At 47.5% G+C, this 19,386-nt stretch overlaps 1 protein-coding gene across 1 annotated transcript in view; it reads left to right on the forward strand.

Moving 5' to 3' along the window:
- Positions 1 to 19,386, forward strand: part of SYVN1 (synoviolin 1) — a 238,252-nt gene that overhangs the window by 173,411 nt on the left and 45,455 nt on the right. The window contains exons 13-14 of the mRNA XM_069208078.1: positions 222 to 350; positions 9,116 to 9,302. Coding sequence (XP_069064179.1) covers positions 222 to 350; positions 9,116 to 9,302 — 316 coding nt within the window. The remainder of the gene's footprint in view (positions 1 to 221; positions 351 to 9,115; positions 9,303 to 19,386) is intronic.

A 19,386-nucleotide genomic window follows, 5' to 3' on the forward strand; every position in this document is an offset into this window, starting at 1 on the left:
TTTTGCTGTCCCTTCTAGGACATACTACACTCTAATTGAGGTATTTGTAACTCGTAAGCAGTTTCCAGTTATTGGTATGGCATCTTTAATAAAGCATGTGTTTTTGAGCAATGAATGTAGCCTCCTGCAAGCTCATGTTCGACTTATAAAATGCTATTTAGTAGTTAGCGTGTTTTTCTCAGCAGTCAATACATTTTGCATACTCTTATTGACCCTTGCAGCTAGTACATTAAGAGCTGGCGATGCCGCAGGAGCAAACACATGGACAATGGATGGAACAACTGCTGCCTCCGTTCCAGGCTTTCCTTTCCCACCTCCTTGGATGAGTATGCCAATGCCCCCTCCCTTTGGTAAGTGACAAGAAAAGGTTAGAATGTTTTATCTAGTAGTGTGCAGTCCTGTAAAAGTATTATACCCATTGAGTGCTAATCTTTATTGATTGGAAGCTGTTTAAATTATACATAGTGTAATCTCTCCACCGATTACTTTGGAAGTGCCTACATGAACCTTTGCAATTGAGAAAAATGTAATGTATTTATTAATAATAAAGACTTGTTACCAGATCCCAAGAAATCACCCAAGGTGGTCCAGGAAGAGCTCCACATGGCCTGTGCTCCATCTTGATATGAAACATTATATCACAGTTTGTGTCCTGTGGTTATAAGGTTAGGGTTCCACAAGGCTTACATCTGGCTAAATGTGCCAAGTATGTTAATGTCGCTGAAATGAACCTGTTTCAACGATTATCACTTGGGTAAAGCTAGCTTAATGAGTATATCCGTATTTTCATGTCCTACACTTAGGCAACCAGCACCTTCTCAAGCACAGTATTTTCTTAAAGCATTGTAGAGATGTGAGATTCCTTTTTAGAAATTGCTTGCCAGGTGATTAGGACATGAAAATGAGTATATACTAATTATTATGCGTTCATTTAATAGTTTTTTATTCAGATAGATTCCTCTCAAAACCGTGTCTCTCTCTCTGTTTGTGGCCAGTAGGTAGCTACAGTTAGGACCCAGTTACCGTAGGAAATTTGTTCTATCTATCTATCTATCTATCATGCTTAGGCCCTTCTATAATGCTGGTGTTTCCAGAAGTGTTATGACCTCATATTACTCGAATGCATGACTGCACATCTGTTTCAGTAGCCAACTAGTCTTGCTGCTGCTAACCTAGGTTTATTTAAAGTTTATGTGGGTAAATAAATATGTGCTTCTGAAAGTGTGGACATATTACAATAAGTGAGGGCACTAGTGTTCCTGGCCTTTTCAGATCCCCAGAAAGGGGTAACAGGAGCATTTGGTGGAGAGGAGGAATTTTGTGACCCCATGATTCAGAGCACATTACTGGGAGAAACATGCCTAGAGGGTGAATGGTGTGTATGATTGATGGGTGGAGCAGCTCCAATCATTTGTGCATGTGAAAAATACCCCTGCAAAAAAAGGACCCTTGCAACTCCATGGAGGGACTGGGACCAGGATTGAGGATGGCTTGCTGCTTATCCAGATTTTGGATCAAAAACCTTGTGTTTCAGGAACACTTTTCATTGCTAACAATTTCGGTAAGAGCTAAAGTCAGAGTGTGGTGCTCAGGTTAATTTATACATAGCCAGATTACTGTCAGTTAGTTGAAGGAAATAGATCACAGAAATGTTTTTATTTTATTGTGATATGATAACAGGATTTGTAAATTGCTTACTCGTGATAAGAGGGTATCCTAGAACAGAGAAATGGATGCCAGACTGTTCTGAGGGGAAACAACAGGACCAGAATAGCCAGGTTTTTAGTTTATTTTTGAAAAGTGACATGGAGGTGATCAGTTACAGATCTAGGAGGGAACGTCCAGCTTGCACTGCAAGATTAAAAAAAATATGGGCGTCCTCCAGAACTGGCAAGTTGAATTGCAGAGGATAGCGATCAGGTGCTGGTGGCATAAGCGGAGGTGCCGAGTGGGTTGATGAAAGGAGAGTCTCTTAGAGCGATACCGTTGGGCAGTTTGTGAAGTGCTTTACAGCGACAGTAAGCCAATAAAGGTCCTTCAATGAGGAGAATCTGAGTCCTGTGCGGGCACGTTGAGGACCATCCTACCACCCTTGTTTTGGATAATATGCAGTCTTTTGTCTGGTAGGACGGGAAGCTGATGTATTGCGTTATCATGATAAAGGGAGCTGATGACTGGGGCCTGAGGTTTACTGGTTTACATGATTCAATCAATCAATCAATCATAGTATTTATAAAGCGCGCTATGTACCCGTCAGGGTTTCGAGGCGCTGAGGGGGGGGGGGGGGGGAGGGGAGCGCTGCTGGTTTATCGGTCGAAGAGCCAGGTCTTGAGGAGCCTTCTGAATGCGAGGAGGTCCTGGGTCTGGCGAAGGGATGTGGGGAGAGAGTTCCAGGTCTTGGCGGCGAGGAAGGAGAAGGATCTGCCGCCGGATGTCTTGCGCTGGATTCGGGGTACGATGGCGAGGGCGAGGTTGGCGGATCGGAGTTGACGTGTTGGGGTGTAGAAGTGAAGTCTGGTGTTGAGGTAGGAGGGTCCGGTGTTGTGAAGTGCCTTGTGAGCGTGGGTCAGGAGTTTGAAGGTGATCCTCTTGTCTACCGGGAGCCAGTGGAGTTCCTTTAGGTGAGGGGAGATGTGACTTCGGCGGGGTATGTTGAGGATCAGTCGGGCGGAGGCATTTTGGATACGTTGGAGGCGTTTGATGTCTTTGGTTGGGATGCCTGTGTAGAGTGCGTTGCCGTAGTCAAGTCTGCTGCTGACGAGGGCCTGGGTCACCGTCTTTCTGGTTTCTGTTGGAATCCACTTGAAAATTCTGCGGAGCATTCGGAGGGTGTTGAAACAGGAGGAGGAGACGACGCTGACCTGTTTGGACATGGTGAGGGCGGAGTCCAGGATGAAGCCGAGGTTTCTTGCGTGGCTGGCAGGGGTGGGTGGGGGTCCGAGGACGGAGGGCCACCATGAGTCGTTCCAGGCCGAGGGAGTGCGTCCGAGGATGAGGACTTCCGTCTTGTCGGAGTTGAGTTTCAGGCGACTGTTGTTCATCCAATCGGCGATAGATTTTAGTCCCTCGTGGAGGTTTGTTTTGGCGGTGAGCGGGTCTTTGGTCAGGGAGAGGACGAGCTGGGTATCGTCGGCGTAGGAGATGATGCTGAGATGATGTTGGCGGGCCAGTTGAGCGAGGGGGGCCATGTAGACGTTGAACAACGTGGGGCTGAGGGAGGATCCTTGGGGGACGCCGCAGATGAGGTTGGTGGCTTTGGAGCGGAAAGGGGAGAGACGGACTCTCTGCGTTCTGTCGGAGAGGAAGGATGAGATCCAGTGGAGGGCTTTATCTTGGATGCCGGCTTCCTGGAGGCGGGTCAGTAGGGTGCGGTGGCAGACGGTGTCAAAAGCGGCTGATAGGTCGAGGAGGATGAGGGCTGAGGTTTCGCCGTTGTCCATTTGATGTCTGATGTCATCTGTGGCGGCGAGGAGGGCGGTCTCAGTGCTGTGGTTTCGTCTGAATCCGGATTGTGAGGGGTCCAGGATGGAATTGTCTTCGAGGAAGTGGGTGAGCTGAGTGTTGACGATCTTCTCGATGACTTTCGCTGGAAAAGGGAGGAGAGAGATCGGACGGAAGTTTTTGAGGTCGTTGGGGTCAGCCTTGGGTTTTTTGAGGAGGGGTTGGATTTCTGCGTGTTTCCAGCTGTCCGGGAAGGTGGCAGAAGTGAAGGAGAGGTTGATGATCTTGCAGAGTTCGGGGGCGATGGTGGCGTTTGCTGAGTTGAAAACATGGTGGGGGCAGGGGTCCGTGGGGGAGCCTGAGTGGATGGTGTTCATGGTTGCTATGGTTACTGCCTCGTCCACGTGGGTCCAGGCGGTGAGGCGGCAGTCGCGGGAGGAGACGTCGGGGGTGGGGTCTGGCGGTGGACCGGTGATGAAGCTGTCGTGGATGGTGGTGATTTTCTGGTGGAAGAAGGTGGAGAGGTCGTCGCAGAGTTTCTGGGAGGGCGGGATGTCGTTGGAGTTGGCTTTCGGATTGGAGAGTTCCTTCACGATGCCGAATAGTTCTTTGCAGTCGTGGGCGTTGTTGTTGATGCGTTCGGTGAAGTGGGCGCGCTTGGCGGTGCGGATCCGTTGGTGGTGTTCGTGGTTGGCGTTTTTGAGGGCGGCGAGGTTGTCGGGTGTGCGTTCTTGGATCCATTTCTTTTTGAGTTTCTGGCAGTTGCTTTTGGAGGTGGTGAGATCGTCTGTGAACCAGGCTGGTTTTCTCTTTCCTTGGGTGGTGGTGGGTTTCTTGAGAGGGGCAAGGGTGTTGGCGCAGTCGAGGATCCATTGATGGAGGTTGATGGCGGCTGTGCTCGGGTCGATTGCGTCGGGTGGAAGGTTGTTGACGAGGGTGTTGGTCAGTTGTTCTTGGGTGATTTTGCCCCAGCGGCGGTGGGGAGGTAGCTGGATGCGGTGTTGCTCTGTGGTTTTCTTATAGGTGAAATGGACACAGTGATGGTCAGTCCAGTGGAGTTCGGAGGTGTGGCTGAAGGAAATGTGGTTGCTAGAGGTGAAGAGGGGGTCAAGGGTGTGTCCGGCGATGTGGGTAGGTGTGTTGACTAGCTGGCGGAGACCGAGGTTGAGGAGGTTGGAGGTCAGTGACGCGGTGTTGACGTCGTTGGCATTTTCCAGATGGTAGTTCAGATCTCCCAGGAGGATGTAATCCGGGGAAGCGAGGGCGTGGGTGCTTGCAAGGTCGGCGATGGTGTCGTTGAAGGGGGGTCTTGGTCCTGGAGGGCGGTAAATGAGGGTTCCTCTGAGGGTCGTGTTGGGGTCCGTGTGGATCTGGAAGTGGAGGTGTTCGGCTGTCCTGAGGGTGTCGTCCGAGTGGGTGTGGATTTTGAGGGTAGCTTTGTGAGCGATGGCTATTCCGCCGCCGATTCCGTTGGTTCGATCTCGCCTGGTGATTTTGTATCCGTCCGGTATGGCGATGGCGATGTCCGGAGACGAGGAGTCGTTCCACCAGGTTTCGGTCAGGAAAGCCACGTCAGGAGCAGTGGTGTCGAGCAAATCCCAGAGCTCGATGGCGTGTTTCCGTGCTGAGAGGGTGTTGATGAGGATGCAGTTCAGGTGGTTGGGGTTGGATGTTTTCGTAGTTGGATTGGTCGTTCTGATGCAGGAGAAGTTGCAGGTACGGCAGGAAAAAGGTCCTTTAGTGTGCTTCGGGGATGCCCGGTAGCATTCAGTGGAGGGGCCGGGGTTGAAGGCGCGGAGTTCGTTGATCGAGTAGCGGATGCGGGGGGCGCAAGGGCCAGGGGGTGTGGCGCTGGGCGCGGTCCAGGCGCGGACGGGCGCAGACGGGCTTGCCTCTGGCGCGCCAGCGGCGCGCCCGCTGCGCGGTCGCGCAGCGCCAGCCATTAAGAAGGGAGGGGGGAGGGAGGAGCAGCTGGGAGGCGGGAGGGAGCGGCAAATGGGGGGCGCGAGGGGGGCGGGGCCGCAGGGAGGCAGCGGCAGGGAACGGGGAGCGCACAAGGGGCAAAAACACTGAAAACGAGCAAAAAACAGCAGTTACAATAAGAAAAGCACACAATCAGAAAAAACAAAATGGCACAATATACGATCGGGGAGACAGCAATCAGGGGGGCACAAAGGGGGCAGAAGCGCCGGCGGCGAGGCGCTGAAAAAAGCGAAAAAAACGAAAAACACTTACGGGACGGCGGAAAGCGGCACACGGGTCAAGTGAAGCTAGTCAGAGCCCACTAGACCCCAGGGATGAGGCGCAGGAGGATGCCTGCGGGTGGAGGAGGGCCTCGAACACGCAAACAGCAGCGTGGTCAGGGGACAGAGGCAGGAGGCAGCAGGTTGGCGCTGCGGTCGTGGGGGGCGAGCTCAGGACCTGAAACAGGTCAGAGGTCGCTCACTCGCGACGCGCAGCGCCAGCCATTAAGAAGGGAGGGGGGAGGGAGGAGCAGCTGGGAGGCGGGAGGCGGGAGGGAGCGGCAAATGGGGGCGCGAGGGGGGCGGGGCCGCAGGGAGGCAGCGGCAGGGAACGGGGAGCGCACAAGGGGCAAAAACACTGAAAACGAGCAAAAAACAGCAGTTACAATAAGAAAAGCACACAATCAGAAAAAACAAAATGGCACAATATACGATCTGGGAGACAGCAATCAGGGGGGCACAAAGGGGGCAGAAGCGCCGGCGGCGAGGCGCTGAAAAAAGCGAAAAAAAACGAAAAACACTTACGGGACGGCGGAAAGCGGCACACGGGTCAAGTGAAGCTAGTCAGAGCCCACTAGACCCCAGGGATGAGGCGCAGGAGGATGCCTGCGGGTGGAGGAGGGCCTCGAACACGCAAACAGCAGCGTGGTCAGGGGACAGAGGCAGGAGGCAGCAGGTTGGCGCTGCGGTCGTGGGGGGCGAGCTCAGGACCTGAAACAGGTCTGTAAGGGGATCCATGTGAAAACTTTGCGGAGCATTGTTAGAACGGGAAAACAAGAAGCAGAGAGTGAATTGATGTGGTGGACTATGGACAAATTGTTGTCTCTCACAATACCTCGACTTTTCTCCAGTTCTCAAGGCCACCGGCCTTCAGCCCAAGAAGATGTAGTTTTTCCAAACATGACTTCAGTTTTATTAGTAATCATCTTCAGACAGTTGTTTCACGTCCAGTTTCAGACTTAGAGAGTGCAGGCATGGAAACTGGTTTGGGTGGACATGATGTCGGAGATGGAAATAAGCTGGGTATTATCGGGGTGAGAGAAGATTTTCAAGCCGTGAGAAAAGCTCTGATGCATGTAAGGGCATCAGAGCAGATTCCTGACTCATATGTAAGTGTTAGAAGAGAAATATTGCATTAAAGGTCATGCCCCTGAGGCATGGTAGGATACTGGAGGTGCTGAGGGTCTTAAAGGCACAGTGCCAAAGTTTTTATGGTTCTCCTGTGTTAACCTGCATGCAGCCTATTGGCTAAAAATGCTCTAGTGTTTTTCAATGTAGTTTTTTATCTTTTTTTCTCTGATGATTACTACTACTGATTTCCCTGGGCTCTGTGGTGTGGTTTTAGTAGATATTTTTTCTCTTATTGTAATTTTGAGAACAATTAAAAAAAAAAAAAAACTCCATTGAAATAAAGCATTTTAGCCTGTTTATGATTATAGTCTGCATTGCTGTTTTACACATGTATATATGAGTTTAGTATGAAAATTTGTCTACTAAAAATGCTATACATATTTTTCGTGCATATTTCATACTTTATATATGTGTATTTTATATATGCTCCGGGGTCCCCGCACAAGGGCGGGAATATTCAATGTTTATGACTTTGATGAGGATACCCCTGGAAGAGAACTAGGATTTAGAGGTAAGTAACTTACAGAGCAGTTGGAGCTGATGCATAGTTAGATGACCGTAATAGTTAAATGACGTTTACATTTTCTGTGCCAAAATGGTCTTTGACAATGAAAGTACCTGTCAGGGGGTCATCATTATCTTACAAACTTCAAAAATCGATCATATTATGTTACCCTTCCTCTTTAACCCTCTCTTTTTTCATTCATATCACTTTGTACTGCATTTATTTCATTTATGTGACAATTTCATATAGCTCAGTTGCACCAATATCATATTTGGAAACATTACTGAGAACTTATCACAGTAAACCTGAAGAAGCATCTGAAGAACATGAGTGCATTGTGGAGAAAATAATGTTGCGGTCAAGAGAACATAGGACAGCATTGCAGACCAATAATTGTGTAGCAGGAGTACTGTACACCTTTTAGTAAGGAACATCAGCTCAAGAATAGGTACAAAAGTTGAGTAAATAGTTTTTTTGGGTGATTTAGAAAAAACAATTCTGCAGATTATAGTGGTACTTGCTTCTCAGTAAAAGGTTTTAAATCTTGTTTAGGTAGTTCACGCTTTAAAAACTTCTCATCACCCACGATATAGAGACATTCTTAGAAATAACATGATATACTGGTGTAAGACATTGTAGGGGAGGCTACATCATTTGGATGCAACACTTGCTGTTATTGATGGCAAATGAAGATTATGTAGTATAGTCGCAGGGTGGTTGAATTTTCTTGGCTCATTATCAAGTCTGGCAGCGGTCAAGTATTTAGTCAGAGCATCCTTTTAAATAGAAGTCTCCAAGAGACAACAAGTGTTAAGATTTGTTTTTTGTTTAAGGCTGTCTTATGAAATTTAATGCTCAGTTTTGTTTTTGGACAGAATATAGGTATAGGCCAATTGGTGGTTGTATGTTATCAGAGTTAAAGGAAGAGTTTAAGGGTAAGCCGGTGTATTTTATTGGGGGGGGACGAGGGTGGTGGTGAAAGCAAAAATGATTGATTTCAGACTTTCCAAGAGTGACGTCTTGATTGATCAGAGTGAAGATGTCCTTGATAGTTGGTGTAAGGATCATGTGCGCATTAGTGTAGGAAATGGGACCTAACTGCTTTGTGTTGAAAATGGTAGGAGGTAGGATAGTGCCCTTGAGGTCGCCACAAGACTTTGCAGTTCTTTCTGTTATGTACTTGAGTTTTTCACCATTTGATATCTATTGCCCATAAAGGATGAGAACCATGGGCACTGACCATAAAAGCATGAGAGATGTTCCTCGATTTGATATCAACCTTTCCTATTTAAATATTTTAAAAGTCGTCAACAGGTCATGTAATATGTACCCCAATCCAAAATGCAATGTATGGTTGTATTGATTACGAAGTGTCAATATGATCTCTTCCCAAAGTTATTCTACATGCATTTATGGTGTTGCTCTATCACATACCTCAGGCTTTTTATTTCTGGGAGATAATTCCTCTGCCAAGTTGTCTGTCCAGTTCGATATGAACATATGAATTTGAAGTCCTTTTGTAGCCCAGCTTTTTCCCCAGTTGAGAAATGCCTAGCCACTCAGCATACTTGAGATGTCTCACAACGTTGTGGTCTCTGAATTGTCCACCTCTACCCACTGCACAGTTTTAGGTCTTATCCGGATTCAAAAATCACATCTTAATAAAGAATAATTCTTAGGCTGTCCAGCTGCAATCTTTGGCTTTACACTTAAAGGAGCCTCTGCACAATTATGAACATTTAACATGTTTTCTCCCTTTGTATTGCTAAACCCTCAATTTGTAATTCTGTTTCAGGATTCCCACCCATGCCAGTGCCTCCGGCAGGTTTTGCTGGCCTGACAGATGATGAGCTTCATGCCATGGAGGGACATGAGCGACAAAATTTGGAAGCACGTCTGCAGTGCCTGCAAAACATCCACACGTTGCTGGATGCTGCTATGCTACAGATCAATCAGTACCTTACAGTTCTAGCAACTATTGGGTGAGTAATAAAGGCCTAATAATTAATGATGTAAACTGCCATCTCTTTGGCTCAGTGATGTAAACCTCTGTTGGACATGTTAGTTTGTACGTTAAATTATATTTAAACATTATCTGACATGGGGAATCACGGTCTGTTTGTCTCGTGCTTTTTCTGAGATCTAGAGTTCGGACTTCCCACAATAGCATTTCAGTAACAATATCCCGAAATTTCAGTAAAAAATAGAACACACATTTTTAAAGTATACCAGTCACCTCATTAAATAAGACCCAACCTTCATCCAATGAGCTGAGAGCACCTTGAACTCCATTACCCTCCCCGTTCGCCCCATATTCCACCATAATAAATGTTTGTGGCATGTGTACCTGTAGATATATATTCTGTGCACATTCCTGCCATATGGTGTTGGGTTCGGACATGCACAACTTGTTTTTCTTCGAATACTTTTTTTTAGACTCATGAGATATACCTATTGCATCCACTCCATTGTTAGTTTTTTTTTCTCTACCGTCCTGTTTAGACGTGTCTCTGTGAGCTCTGGTTCAATGCCGTGTGATGGTCTCAATGGGCTCTTGGATCCGTTACCTGTCGGTAGAGTCTACAGTCCCGCTTACCAGTCTGTTTGTACTGTTGCGTATCCACTTTGACTCTGTTCCACAGTCAATGACTTTTCCTCCATTTGGGGCTCAGCCCCTCCAGACCATCATCACTTTCGTGCCTGAGAATGTCCAATTGATAGAAAAGACTCAGTTCTGTTTCTGCCCCACTTTCCAAACCAAGTGCTAGAGGACAAACCTACATGAAACCTGTAACTTATATTTGTCCCCTGACCACGAGAGAACTCTTATGTTGGATACCCAGTATTTCAGAATATGAAAACACTTCAGAATAGTCGGGCACGTTGGTTTGCCGCTGCCTCCAAGGTGTATTGGCAAGGGGTGGACTATACTCTGGACCTCTTTAGGAACCGGTACCCTGAAGATCTTCAGCAGCTGAATGCTCCAGGCGTGGAGTTGGAAGAGGCCTTCTCAGCAGATAGCGCTAACTCTGATGCTAATGAAGAGAAGCCCCCCACCGGCTCTGCGTCCGCCTCCAAAGGTTGTTGGAGTGAGTACTACTCTCTCACACTCCACTCATCCCCAGGAGATGCCAGCTTCCAGCTCCCAAACCACTCATGAGGTCTCCAGTCCACCACTGCTTTATGGCCATGGTCTGAATGTTTGATTATCTGAGTCAGACCAGATGCCTGCACAACACTCAGTGTCAAAGTCCTCCCCATAGCCTTGTGTGTCTACATCGACCACCACCTTAGTGCCAGTTTCCAAGACTCCATCAAGACCTCTGTTGGAGCCAAGATCCACTGAGCCGAAATCTTTGAAACAGAGATCTGCTGAGCCACATGCCTTCAAACTGAAGCACGCTTCAACACCCTCAGGTCACTGGAAGGCCTTCTCTCTTTCTTCTGAGGATCTCGATCAACCGATCTTCCAATGACTCCCAAGAGCAGGTCGATGCCAGGCAGAGGTTAGTTCACATTCAACCTTGCACAGTCAGATCCTGGCCAAGCCTCCCCATGCACCTAAGGACCCAGTTCCTCACAAGAGGATGCTGACATTTGAGGAGGCCCTAAACCCATAGACGGTGCTAATCCCCAAGTAGTCTCAGCACCATGGATAGAGGCATCTCTCCACTCTCTTGTTTGCACCCAGATCCCACCCATCCCACCATTCTCTTCCTGTGCCCATCTCTCCTCTGCTACCTGTGGACCCCCAGCTACATTCACTATGGGGGGCTGGGAGACAGTCCTGATTCCCAGTATGAACCTTATGACTTACCATATGATACACAGGCCCCTGACCCTTGGAACGACCATGATATAGAGACCCCAGCTGACACTGATCCAGACCTATATCCCACCAAGCCCTCACCGCAGATGACACTACCTGCACAAGACTGCCACCTTCCATAAGATGGAAATGAATGTTCAACCAGAGGAAGATGGCTTCCTAATCCTCTCCTCCATGCAGCAATCCCTCCAGTACCTATCTCCTCATGCTTAAAGGCATGCTTCAGCCAACTAGTGACATATTTAAGGAGCCTGTGAAGTTGTGATAATTCCTGCCTGTGGTACAAAAAAAAAATAAGGTGTCTCTGATCCACCTTATATTGAGGGCCAGTTACCACCCACTCCTTAGTCGTACTCGCAGCCAGAAAGTGTGCTAATTCCCAGGACACAGGAGAGTCACCCCCTCCAGACCAGTAAAGTAAGAAGGTTGATGTGGGCAAAAAGCGTGTTGTAGCACAGTGTGCCACCCATTGGCATCTTTCCAATTCTCTAGGCTCTTTGTACGACCGTGCACAGTGGGATCAAATGGAAGAACTCATCCAACATATTCCAGAGCAATATAAAAAGTGGGTTCAGGAGTTGGTTGCGGAAGGAACAATCATGTTCGAGGCTTGTGTGGCTGTAGGTACACATGCTGTGCATACACCTGCCATGTACTGTAGGGCCCAGTTGTATGCAAGTTGTTTTTCTTCAGAGAAGTCTTTTGTGTCATGATATAAAATGACTCCTCCTCTTCATGATAATGTGCATGGTCTTTGGCTCCATTGTTAAATTGCTTTCTTTCTGCCATCTTGTTTGCTGCTTTACTCGGGTCGACACTGTTGTGGTGGTGATTTTGGGTTCACACAGGTTTTTTTTTCCCTTCGTCAGTATTATACTTCGATTGTGTCTCTCTTTCCCTCCATATGAAGTCCACACTTGCTTACTTCGCTCGAGCTGGGTCCTGGTAGATTGCGGCCCCTTGTTGGCCTCATCCTCTGACACCTACTTTAGTTGCTTATCCGCCTCTCATCACCATGTCTCTACAGTGATGGAACTGACACCATGCCGATATTGTCCTTGTTGCAACGGGAGATATCCGCTGACTGACATCCATCAAGTCTGCAGTTTGTGCCTGTTGCCATGGCACAACGAAGATTCCTCCTGCTTCTTTGTTCCAAAAACACGCTTTGCAACTGGCAGGCATCAACTCAAGATGTAGCACAGGAGCAGCGACGACACTTGAGACTTGTTCGATCCAGTCAAGTAGATTGTCCACTAAGTGCAGGAGATCAACGCAAGGCAGAAGCACCTGATCGTCCACCATCCTATGGGCCGGATCCTTACCCGCCCTCCATGTCTACTGTTACTCCACCCTTGAAACGCCAGTGGTCTATCAGTGAAGCCTTGGAGATGCTGTTTCCACCAAAGTAACACAAGAAGGTGGATAAGATTACCAGCCCCTTTTCCCATCTACACCCATCCCCTCACCCAGTTGCCAGCCTTCACCTTCCCCACCTGCTTCTCCAGGGGACCCACTTGACATCATTCCTGGGAGGTCTCCTCACTCTGACATGGGGAGGGGGAAGGCATGACACATTTGACACCCCTATGGCGGTAACCTGTGGAACTCCTATGAAGCAGACACAAACCCTGATTTGTACCCTGCCAGTCCTTCCACTCGGGATGATTCAACATCCTATCAGGAACTCTGTGATAAGGCTGCTTTGTTCCGTTAAGTGCATCTTCATACAGAGCCTCTAGGGGAGGACTTCTTTTTTAAATCACTCTCCTCCACTCACCGGTCCACTCGGAATCTCCCTATGCTTAAGGGCTTACTATGCCATATGCCCGACATTTTTAAAGACTCTGTCTGAGCCAGGCTCATAACATCAAGAGTAGATGAAAAATAAAAAGCCTCCCATATTGACCTTGTTATATTTGTGGGCAGCTCCCGCCTGAATCTCTAGTTGTTACTACTGCTTGTAAGTGAGCCAATTCCCAGGCCATAGGGATGCCCGGCCACCAAAAAAGGAGAGTACACACATAGATGAAATGGTCAAAAGGGTGACAGTCAGCCAACCAATGGAGTATCTCCAACTCAGTTGATCTCTCATACTATGATCGTACCCATTGAGGCGAGATGGAGGAGCTCCTTCAGCACCTCCCAGAATAACACAGAAAGAGTGGATATGAAATAGTTTCTGAGGGCAAGCAGATATCAAACACTACTTTCATTGTGCCCTAGATGCCTCAGACCCTTCTGCCAGCGTGGTTTATTCCAGTGTCCTTCAACTCACACACGTCTGGCTCTGTGCCTCTGGCTTCAAGCCAGAAGTTCAGCAGAACCTATTTACTGTGCTTTTTAATGGCCTGCATCTATTTGCCCCACAAGTGGACCAATGTTAGAAAGGATCAGTAAAGATAAGTAAAGAAAAGGAAACCGCTGTGGTGATGGGCGCACTTCAGACACCTGCTCCCTTGGCTCATTTAATGGCACACCCTGTTGTGGAAGCTTGAATACCACCTCCTCCGGTCCTACCAGTGTACCCAGAGACTGACCAAAAAATAATGGGACGCCTAGAAACCCATATATATATCATTAATTTATGTGTGCAAAAACATGTATTAGTTTGCCAGTCACAAGAAGAAATTGTCAAACTAAATGTATCAGAATAACTCACAAATACCATATATCCTTGTACAAAAACACCGGTCCTGATGAGGCCTGGAATTCTAGAAAGGCAGGAAAATGCATCGACCAGCTATAACTTTAAAGGTGCCAACAGAAGATGAACTTTCATAACTTTTCATGTTGGGGAAGTGTTTAATTTGACAGCAAAAGATGCTACTTGTTTGTTTCCCTTGCTACCTGGTGGATTTTGAACATTTTGAAGTGCTACTTTATAAACATCATTTATTAGTTCCAAAAATTGTGGGTGCGACAGGCAAGAAATGACCACAGAATGTATATATGCTTTTTGTGATTATATGTCAATGTGTTTGTAAATATGACTAGCCGTCCCCAAATGCATAAATACAATAATAAATGCACACAGGGTTGTGTACAAGGATATATAGTATTTGAGTTACTCTAATATGTTTGGGGCCTGATTTAGAGTTTGGCAGAGAGGGTTACTCCATCACAAATGTGACAGATATCCTGTCACTGTATTACAATTCCATTGTAGCTTATGGAACTTGTAATACGGCAGATGGGATATCTGTCACATTTGTGATGGAGTAACCCTTCCTCCAAACACTAAATCAGGCCCATAGTTTGTCCAAGAGTTGCAGTGACAAGGGCACCCCCCCTCTTTTTGAATGGCGTACCCAAGGATAGCAATCATCTCCCAGTGGTTACCTTGGACGGCCCTACAGGGGCAACAAATTTAGAGGCAGAGGCGGCTCCCCAAAGGGAGCTGCAACCACCACTAAACCCAGACTTGTCGTCGTCCCTCCCCCCAACATCCATGACCAAACAGTGCCGGTTGGTGGCACCTGCAAGGTTTTTGTCCCACATGGCAAATTGTCACTTCAAACTAGTAGTTGTTGGATATTATCCAACATGTTTATTGTCTTGCAGCGCACTTCCGCACCTCCACTATTCCACCTTGCAAACACATACTCTCCCCAGAACATCAAAGGCTTCTGAGGGAGGAGAGGTGCAAGCGCTCCTCCTGAAAGGGTCTATAGGACCCATCCCCTATCATCAGTAGGACACAGGAGTGTACTCTGTACTTCCTAATAACCAAAAAGGATGGGTGCCTCAGGCCCATTCTGTACCTCAGGCTCATAAATAAATTCATCTTTTCAGAGCACTTCCATATGGTTACACTCGAAGATCTTATTGCTCTTCTCCATCGAGGCGACTTGATGTCCACGCTCAACCTGAAGGACGCCTATTTACCAATGCATCTGGCCCATCACCAATTTCACAGGTTCGTGGTCAGCGGAAAGCATTACCAATTCATAGTGCTGCTCGAGGTTACTACTGCACCTCAGGTGTTCACTAAGACCCTCACTTTGGTGGCTGCGCAGGCAGGGCATCTTCATCTTTTCTTATCTGTATGACTGGCTGATCAAGCATGCCGCCCGCCAGCAATGCTGCAAATACAAACAGATCACAATGAAACTTCTTCACAACTTTACAATCAATCAGTATCCCACCTCCAACCCTTACAGATCTAACCTTAAATGGGGGCTGTTCTCAACTCAAAGGTAAGCATGGTGTGAGGACGGTTCTGACCTCGGGTCTGCTTGGATTTTTCACTTTTGGATTACCTGGTTTTTGACCTTTTGCTTTGAGAGAGCCTCATAGTTTGGGACTCCCCAAAGTAAGCTTGTGGTAAAATTGACTGCACATGTTTACTGCCGGTGCCGCCTGATGAGGGAAAGGCTGCTATGACCAAGTGAGAGTAGGAGGCCCTGGGCTAGTTGCACAGATTCTTGGAGTGCGCAGCCCAAGAACTGCGCTTAAGTAGTCTGGCACAGAAGGGACTATGCAGAGTGGGTGGTGACCTGGAGTAGGCCTCATGAGATAGGTGTTCACATGTGAGGATAGTCCGTGTGCTTACTGTCTTTTCACTGTAGGGACACTCCATTAAATGTCAATGGGAAAGGATGGTGTAGGACGCAACTCCAGTCTCCTTGGGTCCACAGAGACCAGAGTCACACCAATGTACACTGTAACCTGTACGAAAAGAATAACGCAGTAGGCTACAGAGGCATAGTTGCACAACTTATGGGTCGTCCAGGAATGTCATCTTTCTCTGACTCAGCTCAGGATTAGGGTCAATTACTGCTCTGTCCAGCTGCCTGAGCAGGACCTTACATCCATCAGCCAGCTGCCATCCCGTGCCAGGAAATGGGCGGAGAGCAGGCAAAAAATTAGGGTAACCATGCCAAAAAGAGGGTACTTTCCTACACCTGAGGCTTCTAACAGGAGTACCTTGGAAAACAGGATGTAGAAAGCAAAGTCCAATTCTTTCACTCCTTGGACAGAAGCAGCAGGCCAGCACAGCAAAGCAACAGGAAGATTGGCAGTCCCTCCTTCGAGTAACCAGCTCTTCTTCCTGGCAGAATGTCCTCAGTCCAGAAGTGTTCTGAAGTTGTGGTCTCAAAGGCCCAATAGGTATACTCATTTCTGCCTTTGAAGTAGGCAAACTTCAAAGGAAAATCTTTGTAGTGAACAAGACTCTGCCTTTCCTGCCCTGGCCCCGTACACACTCCAGGTGGGTAGAGACAGCTTTGTGTGAGGCCAGGCACAGCCCTATTCAGGTGCTAGTGTCCGCTCCTCCCTCCACTCTAGCCCAGGAAGGCCTATCAGGATATGCAGGACACATCTCAGCTCACTTTGTGTGACTGTCTAGAGTGAATTCACAAACAGCCCAACTGTCATCCTGACTCTGACGTGTATTCCACAACCAGGCAGAGGCACAGAATGGTTAAGCAAGAAGCTGCCCACTTTTTAAAAGCTGCATTTTCAAACTTGCACTCTTAAAATCAACCTGACTAAAAGATGTGTTTTTAAATTGTGAGTTCAGAGTCCCTTGACTCCATTTCTCTGTATGCTCCCAGCAGGAAATGGCACTTGAAACATATTTAAAGGCAATCTCCATGTTAACCTGTAGGCGAGATAGGGTTTGCAATAGTGAAAAACGAATTTAGGAGAATTTCACTATCAGAACATGTAAAGCACTCCAGTACATAACCTTTTAAATATACTGCACCTTGCCCATGGGGCTGTCTTGGGCCTACCCTAGGGGTGACGTACATGTAGTAAAAGGTAAAGTTTGAGCCTGGCAAGTGGATGTACTTGCCAAATTGAACTGGCAGTTAAAACTACACACTCGAATACGGCAATGGCAGGTCTGAGACACGTTTACAGGGCTACTCATATGGGAGGCTCAATAGTGCTGCCGGACCACTAGTAGCATTTGATTTACAGGCCCTAAGTACACATAGTGCACATTACTAGGGACTTACTAGTAAATCATATATACCAGTCATTGACAAGCCAATTACCAGTACAATTTATCAGGAAGAAATGGTATGTATTCCATCAACGTGAGTGACAGATCTACAAATGATGCTGTTGGACTACAGAAAAAGATTTCCACCAGCTACGGATCCTGCTCAGAGCAGCCTCGCTTCACCTCCACCTGCAACTCAAGCACTTGCACTCCACTTGCCTTCTTCAACGCAACTACCACATTCTCTGCAAGTAACACAGTTGAGTAACCTCATCAGCTGAGGATGAGAGAGCAGAAGGGGAACTTCAAGACTTCCATGATGAATGGGAGGATTATGTACTGCCAACACCAGTTGACTCTCCACCAGAAGATGTAGAGAGGTCTCATAATATGTTAGAGAGGGCAGCGCTTCGATTTGGGCTTCCTATTCCAGCAAAACAAAAGGACTGTTTCCTTTATGATTTTAAAGAACCTTTCAGGAAGATTGTCTGGGCCATGCCTATTATTGATTATATTTGGGAAGAGGGCCTGAAAGTAATGCACACTCCATGCTCGGTCTTGGCAGTGTTACCACGGCTTGATAAAAAATAAAAGGCTCCGGAGGATGCCCCAGCCTGCGAGACAGGTCATCCTAAGCCGGATTCACTTGTCTCTCAGGCAGCTCAAAGATGATCCAGGAATCCTTCAATACCTCAGCGCCCCTGGATAAAGACGGCAGATGCTTCGACAACACAGGAAGGTTTTGTTCAGATATGTCGGCGCTCAGACAGAGCAGCAAATTCACTGGTCCTGCTGGGTAGATATGACAGACAGTTATTGAAAGAAATGGCGTTCTTGGTTGGCTAGGGTAAGTACCTCAGCCAGGCAGGGACCACCACTCTAGTCCGGGCAAGAGAGTTACACACCCAAGATTACCCCTGCTCACCCCCTTGGTAGCTTGGCACGAGCAGTCAGGCCTACCCCAAGGCATTGTGTAAAGAGTTTGAACAACACACCACGAGTGACACAATGAGTACACCACAAAGGAAATTCCCTGACAAGTTATATACAAATAACCTGTATTCTATAAAACATAATTATATCAAAAATGACATGTATCAGTAATACCCTGCTACAGAAGTAGTTGCCAGGCTGTCACTTAGGTTAATAATGCTCTGCAAACCAGCAGGAGTCAGATCAGTACATAGTTATTAGCAGTCTGCAAAAATAAGCAGTTGTCATTGTACCATTATCACCAGAAATGCACATGTCCTACATTATCATGAATGCCAAGACATCATCAAGACGGCACATAGAATTAAATCTTCCCCAGTTGGCAGGTCATCACCATTACCAACATAGATACATAGATGCACCAATCCTTAAAAAAGAAGAAAAAAACATTCCTATATGGTATAAGTCATAAAGCCCTGGTGAGTGCCCACAAAAACGAAAAGGAACATCCTCCCAGGTAGACTCTGCTTTTATGCACAAATCCCCCAACACGGCAGGCACGGCCCACCTTGGAATCACCTCCTAAAGATAAAAAAGAAATGAGGGCAAACACGCATCCTGGTACTGGGGGATTCCTTAAGATAATCGCCCTACAGCACCGTCTACATAAAAATCATAGCGCATCTGTGCTGCTTTTATATCAAGTGTGGTAACTAGGGCACACGACATCCACACAGGGACTCCTGTGCTCCTCTTACCCCAGATATGTTACTACTCCTTGGTGAGAATGGGGCTTCCATCGAGGTCTCTGTCCCGGGGCGATCAAAACCTAGCCTGTGCCCACAAACACCCTGAATGGCTCCTAATACAGGTAGGTTGCTAATATGGGGGGCAAACGCACTTGTAAGGATGGGGGGAGTGCCTCTTCGGGCTCCCCCGTGCAGAATTTCCGAAAGGCCTGAGGGCTGCTGCCCATGAATATGTAGTACCGCGGCCCGGAGCAACAAAGCTTCTTGCTTCCCTGGCAGCAAGACTCCCCCCTGGGCGAACTACAAACCTTCCCCTGGCCCCGCCTTTCACGATCCGGAAAGAAAGAAACAGAAGAGGGATTACTCAGGCGGCCTCTTCCCAGTAGCCCATAGATACATAGATGCACCAATCCCAACAATAAACAAGCCCTTTGTGTGCAGACAGGGCACAGCCTTAACAGATGCATGTGTGCCCCACCTCTACCTCTCCCAGCCCAGAAAGACCATTCAGTATGCAGATGTATTCTTGTTACACCTCCTCCGTCTCTGTGTACAGGCTGTCTGAGAACTATACTCAAAGCCCAGCTGTCACTACTACAGAC

The sequence above is a fragment of the Pleurodeles waltl genome, chromosome 9, assembly GCF_031143425.1.
Source record: "Pleurodeles waltl isolate 20211129_DDA chromosome 9, aPleWal1.hap1.20221129, whole genome shotgun sequence".
Lineage (NCBI taxonomy): Eukaryota > Metazoa > Chordata > Amphibia > Caudata > Salamandridae > Pleurodeles > Pleurodeles waltl.